The following is a 6,290-nucleotide window of genomic DNA, read 5'->3' on the forward strand; positions in this document are numbered from 1 at the left end:
GCTCACTGTTTTCATCGCCCTTTTATTTAGGCCAGATGCTGCTGCTGATGCTGCTGCAGCCGCTCGTGGGGAAGCAGTTGCCTTGCTTTCCTCATTGTGCAGACCTGCAGGTGTCCCATCCAGAACCTGCACCCCAGATTGGCATCTGAAATGGCTCCATCAAATTCTGTGACCCCTTTTGAGTAAAACGGTCTTGCTGGAGAATGATTTATTTAGTCTTAAGAAATAGAACTTGAGATAAGAGAGAGCAAATTGTGTAATAATGTATGCACTGAGAGCCACTTGTATTGGAAGAACAGATATAATGGGACTGAATTTTTTGTTTAAACAAACGAATTATACGCTGTGAGTCTGAAGGCTCCATGAAAATCATTTCTTTTATACAAATATGCGTCTTGAGCCCTGTGCTGGCATTGAAGATGGCATTCTGCAAAGGCTCCGAGCTCCTCAGTCACTCAGCTCTTCTCTGAATCACGTTAAACCAGTTGGGACATGATGAGAGAATGCAAGGTATAAACCCTTGAGGGCCTGTGAGTCACCTTCCAGAAAGGCTAAGAACATTTTATAGTTCGATCCACAGGGGCCTGAGAAATAGACCGCAGGGTGAAAACAAGTTGAAGATTAAAAACTTTTGGGAACTTGGAGAATTGAATTATTATCCTAAGGCAGTTCCCAGAAGAAAAAGACAGGCTTTTTCTTCAGATCTCGACCAGCAACCTTTCTAGTTGGTCGGAATTCAGCCAAAGTAGATTCGATGATCATCAGCCCTTAGTGTCTTAGCCCTGATGCAGAACTGTGAAACAAAGATTTTACTAAGAGCTCTAAGCACCCGCCATGGCAGTCGGGTACAGATCACCAGGGAAAGAATGCTGTGGCAGACTTGAAAATTCAGAGCAACTTTTCCATAGCAAACCTCATCGGATGAGGTTCCTGTTTTGTTTTCCCAGCCAGAATGAACTTTTACTTTGAAATTGTGTGAAACAACGTTTGCAGCTGGGTTTTCTTCTTTCTCATCCCTGTTATTTTAGTATCAGTTAACAAGCCTTCGCATCGATAGGGTCATCAGAATGTAGATTGTCTGTGAAGGTGTCAGTCAGTTCAACAGTATGACCACTAGGAAAACTGCAGAAGCATAAGTAGTGAAGCCTGGCTAAGAATTTCTGAACCGAACAAGATTCTAAGAGTTATTTCCAGTTCTTTGGCTTTTGCCCTATCCTTGGAAAATTTACAGAACCCTACCACGAAGTATGACTAAACAAAAGCTCTGACTTTCAAGAGCCATTGTTTATGTGTCCTGCTCCCACGGCAGGTCAGAGTGTGAACGGCGTTAGGCCGACTGCGTGGAAGAAGTCGGCCTCTTCCCTGGGTGGCAGAGTGCGGGCTGAGGGTAGACGTAGTGGCCACGAGGACAGGGAATGGTGGCAAGGAAAGGGTAAGCCCCAGTTGAGGACTCTTGTCCTTACAGTTGGAGTCGCATCCAACCCAAAGCCCCTCTCCTGCTTTTCCTCTTCCGGTCACGCAGAGGGGACTTTGTACAGAGCAGTTCTTAGAATCATGAGGAGAGCTGATTTGCTTGATGAGACACCGTAGGAAGAAAGCAGGAGACGAGGAGCAGGGAAAATGAAGGAGGGAGAGTCGAGTGAGGTGGTCAGCCGCGTCCAGTTTGTTCCTTACTTTGTGCCCGTTTCATTCATGCCTTGCCCGACCTCACACCCTGCTGAGTTCTGTGTTAGATGCCTTCACCTCCGCAGGCAGCCAGGCATTTGAATCCTAGGCAACAAGGTGTGAGGAGCTGTAAATGAGGGTCTTCTGTTCCTGGGTCTGTTTTCTGGGAAATGTGGTTCGAGTGTCTGCATAGCCAGATGGCCACCGTCGATAACCATCATTTCCTCTTCCTGAGGAGCACCCAGGTGACACTCATGGAGCGTGATGTGACATCTCCTGTCACATGGGTTATCATAGGTTTCGTGCAAACAAAACAAAACAAACAAACAAAAAATATTTGAAGCATATTGTAAAAGACCTACTTCCCAAAGACATGAAAACAGTTCTATGCGGGACCAGAAAAAAAAGGGACTTTCAGATCAAAATTAAGGTACATACTCATGTATGAACATCGAACCCGAAAGATCTAAGTTGGTTTTTTGTCGTCGTCTTTTTTTTCAGAGGGCGGAGAGAGCGAAGCTTTCCTCAGGCCCCTGGGATGGCAGACTTACACTCCCCTCCCATTCGGTGCTTCCCACAGTACACGATGCTTTCTCCAGTTCTCTAGCTGGAGAAGAAAGTAGTTTAGGGCTGTTCTGGCACGTAGGTCTTTTTGGTTAGCAGTTGAAACAGGTATTACAACATCTCCGTTAGGAACCGAGTTCACCTGACCTGGGCGCGGTATCCAGCCAGATGGTCCTTTCATAGACTCTCTCCCCAAACCAGTTCTCTTAGGCAGTCTTTCTTCTGAAACATTGCATTTTTCTAGGGGGAAACAGAAGTGAAATAGCTCTCTCTCTAGGCTTTGTAAAGGCCAACTTCAGCCCTGACACAGGCGCCTCCATAGAAGGCAATTTCCTGTGAAAGCGAGGGCGATGGGTTTGAAATTGACGAAGGAGTGCAGACGGAGCTTTTCTAAGAAAGGTGCCTTTTTGCCCACGGTGCTTCCATTTTCATCAGTTAGGAGCAGCCCTTATAAAACCAAACCAAACCAAACCAAACCTCCTGTTCCACACCTCAGGCAGTCTCTCCATGTAAAGGAATCTGTGGCAGCCAGTCAGGCGTTCTGATTGTTCTGATAGACATTTTCACCTTGAACCCTGGTTGGTGGGGGCTTCTTGGAGCCTCTGTAAGAGGTTCATTTAGGCTCATAGAGCTTACACTCAGGCGTGCCCCTTCTCTCTTGATTTTTCTCTCGGTTTCTTTTTCTCTTCTCAGATCCTTCTTTAGAGGATCATTTTGGGTTGGGGAAAGTATGGGCATGGGCTCAAAATGATAAGGTGTTTCCCTTCATAGTCTAGAGAGGCCGTAGAATGCATAGGTGCTCCTGGGGATGGGAAAGGAAGCAAAAATGTCAGCCCCCAGTTCTGTCACGTGCAGCATGTGCCTCTACTGGCAGAGCGACCCTTTACCCTTCTGCCACGTTACTCGCCCTGAGATCTCAGGGCCCTTTATAAAACTGTTAGTCGTTTTCAGGAACTGAAGTATAATGGAGATTATTGTTTCTACTTAAGGACAGGTAAACTAAGGATGAAAGGAAAATTAACATTGGAATCGAATCCTGTCAGTTTTTAATTTTCATCTTTAAATCAGAATGTATTCCCCCTCAAGTTAAAAATAAGAGTCGTAGCCACTTAATGAAAAAATATAGGCAATGTTGTACTGTATCAAATTTGCCATTGTTATAAATAGTCATTGTAATACCTTTGTAACTCAGTGTGTTTAGATTCTTAAAACCAGGTATGTTGAAAGAAAGGTTCCCACCCAGCTTTCTTTTATGCACACAAGTTTAGTGCAAGCCATTGTTTTAAGGAGCTTTATGTGGTTGGATTGACACTGCTTAATAAACAATTGAAAAAGTTAAGCATGACCTAGAAGTCATTTAGAACTATGAGTCACTTTCCTGACAAGCCAATAAGGCAAGAGAATCCAAGTTGCAAAACAATTACTAGCCCAGCCTGAGGGACCCTGGGACTATATTACAGGTATTAGTTAGCTAAGCAGAGCAGTAGTGTTTTACCAGGCTGCAGAGGACAGGCTAAGGCTGCTAACCAAACAAAATAACTTTACTCTGACAATGCCAACTTTTACATTTGTTTCAGAACAAGGGACGCTCAAACCACCTGAGGTAAGATGAACATTTACAAATTTTTATATAACTTTTGCATTTTAATTGTTTGCTAACTTAAGCAGGCTTGAGCTTTGAGAATGTTAAATGTGCCTCTTAAAATGGACAGAGATAGAGTGAACAACCAAGTGTTTGTGAATGAAATGCAAAGGCTTAATCAGAGGAACTTTCAGTCACCGGCTGCAGATCCCCAGTGGAGGGAAAATGTGAATATTTAATCTGAGCATGTGTGTGAAATGGAACTTTCAGAATCTTATTCCGGTAAATTTCAAATAAATATTGTAGCACTAATATGGGGAAACATTTTCCTAGTTCCCTGAGACAGAATTCCTCAGAACCTGGAGGTTTTTAAAATGTAATGCATCTAAAAGCATTTCCTTGGAATGGATAGCTTTGATCCCCTTGGTACAGAAAGGAGGGTGGCCCTCACCCCAGGGAGTTGGTAGACGGTCTTATCATGAAACGGGGTGTTGCTGCCCAGCATTTGCTAGTACTGAAAAGTTCTAACATTGTTTAACTAAGGATGTAATTTTATGTTTCTAGTAGTTTTACATTTGAACACAAACATAATTTGTATCATATCTTATGGATCAAATTAAGATATGATAACATTTCCTTTTTATGTCTAATGGCTAAGGTCTAATGGCTTAAAAGTATGTGTGATCTCTGTCACCTCTCAGCATAAAGCTATTTTAAAAAAAAGTGAAAAAATGAAAAATATGGCTGAATCCAGATGACCATTGCTTTGGCCTTCAACCAAAAGTAACAAATTGTTTATCTGACCTCCCCAAAATAATGTCATAGCAAAGAAAATTAAAAAGTGAAATATATGTGATTAGTTATGTGAACCAAAAGTATAGTGATCTGAAAATTTCAGAATAAAAGAATGACAAAAACATTCCATGCCAAATGATAACAATTATATCATTAAGAGTGGTATGATATTAGTATGTTTTTAATAGGTTGGCATCTATATAGTTGGTAAAAATAATAGAAAGTACAGCAAGTTGTCAAATGAGATAATTTTTTCTACTTTTGCATAGGCACGTCATTTTTTATATAGGATATCAGGTGTGCGATATGAGGAAATTTATATGCTGACTTCTTCAGTGTATCAGTTGGCTATATTTTAGAATCTAGACTCTAGATCAAGGAATGCATAACAAGATAATAATAATTTTAAAACAGGCCATACACGTTCTTCTAGGACTAAAGTAAATTAATGTAAAATTTCTTTTAGTGTTTAGTCAACAGGGTAAGATTTTTCGTCAGGACTATAAGGAATGTTCTAGAAGTGCCGGTGAAGATCTTGGAAAGCACCTTTCATTCTCTACTTCTCATGCTGCTTTATTCAGACAGATTTCCTTGTAGAACTCTAAACTTTAACTTAGTGTTACTTTACATTTATCCTATTAGATAAAGCTATTATTTTTTCCCCCAGGGAAGATGATTTCACTTGATTTCATTTAAGTAATGTGAAGTGGGTGTATTTTCAGGAAGAAAGTGTACTAATAAATTGTTAGTAATTTTCACAAGATACTAAATAATTCTCTCTAGGCACTTTTAAAAATTATACGTGAGCTTATTATGAAAGGAATTAATTTTCATGTCGATTTTTTAAAATGTAGCTTTAGTGTTTTAGTGACTTTCTTAACTTTTGAATACAATAACTGTAATTTTTATATAATGTGTGATTCTGCTAATAATCTCTACTTTGGGTGGAAAATTATAGTAAGCTCTTACACTGGCCAATTTATATGGAAATTTTAGCTTGGTTTAAGGGAGAAGTATAGCAAATGGATGTTTTAAAACATCGTTGACTCCACACTTCCTCCCCGCCATGGTGTGGAAGATGCTTTCAACTCTCCGAGGCAGGTGCTTTGTGGTCAGGAGTCTTGCCAGAGGAAAACGATGAAGCCCTTCTGGGGGCTCTGTGGTTTTCCTTTCTCTCTCTTGAGGATCTTCTTTTTTCTCCATGTATCAGTTTGTAGTCCTGTTCTGTTCACCTTTCAACACCTACGATCGTGAATTTTTGATGTTTAATTCTATACTTCATTTTCAAGGTGGGTCAGTTTTCAGTAGCCACAAGACTCTGGGGTCTCCTTGACTATATCTGGGATGGTCACTTCACACCTCATTCTGGAGTGGACCTTCAGAAGCCACCTCTAGCTCCAGAAAGAAAGGTTATCATTCCATACCTATTTAATACAGACTTACTTGAAATGTATTCCATAGCGTAGATTTTCCTACCTTTAAAACAGGTAGAGGAACTAAAGCCAGTTAGTTCCATTTAGCAAGTGAAACTTTGCTTGTTTTGTTGGTAAAAATCAACAGAGAGAATTAGGTTTCTTCCAAGAGGCAAGAAGAGAGAGTCGTGGAGGATAAAGGTATTTCTTTTAGAGAAAGACAGGTAATAGATAATGAATCAAGAAATAAAGTTAGGTTGGTTGGGTTTTTT

At 40.8% G+C, this 6,290-nt stretch overlaps 1 protein-coding gene across 1 annotated transcript in view; it reads left to right on the plus strand.

Moving 5' to 3' along the window:
* Positions 1-6,290, plus strand: part of VAV3 (vav guanine nucleotide exchange factor 3) — a 325,354-nt gene that overhangs the window by 217,509 nt on the left and 101,555 nt on the right. The window contains exon 17 of the mRNA XM_011369192.2: positions 3,807-3,832. Within this exon, the coding sequence (XP_011367494.1) occupies positions 3,807-3,832 (26 nt within the window). The remainder of the gene's footprint in view (positions 1-3,806; positions 3,833-6,290) is intronic.

Source organism: Pteropus vampyrus, unplaced genomic scaffold (assembly GCF_000151845.1).
Source record: "Pteropus vampyrus isolate Shadow unplaced genomic scaffold, Pvam_2.0 Scaffold6, whole genome shotgun sequence".
NCBI lineage: Eukaryota > Metazoa > Chordata > Mammalia > Chiroptera > Pteropodidae > Pteropus > Pteropus vampyrus.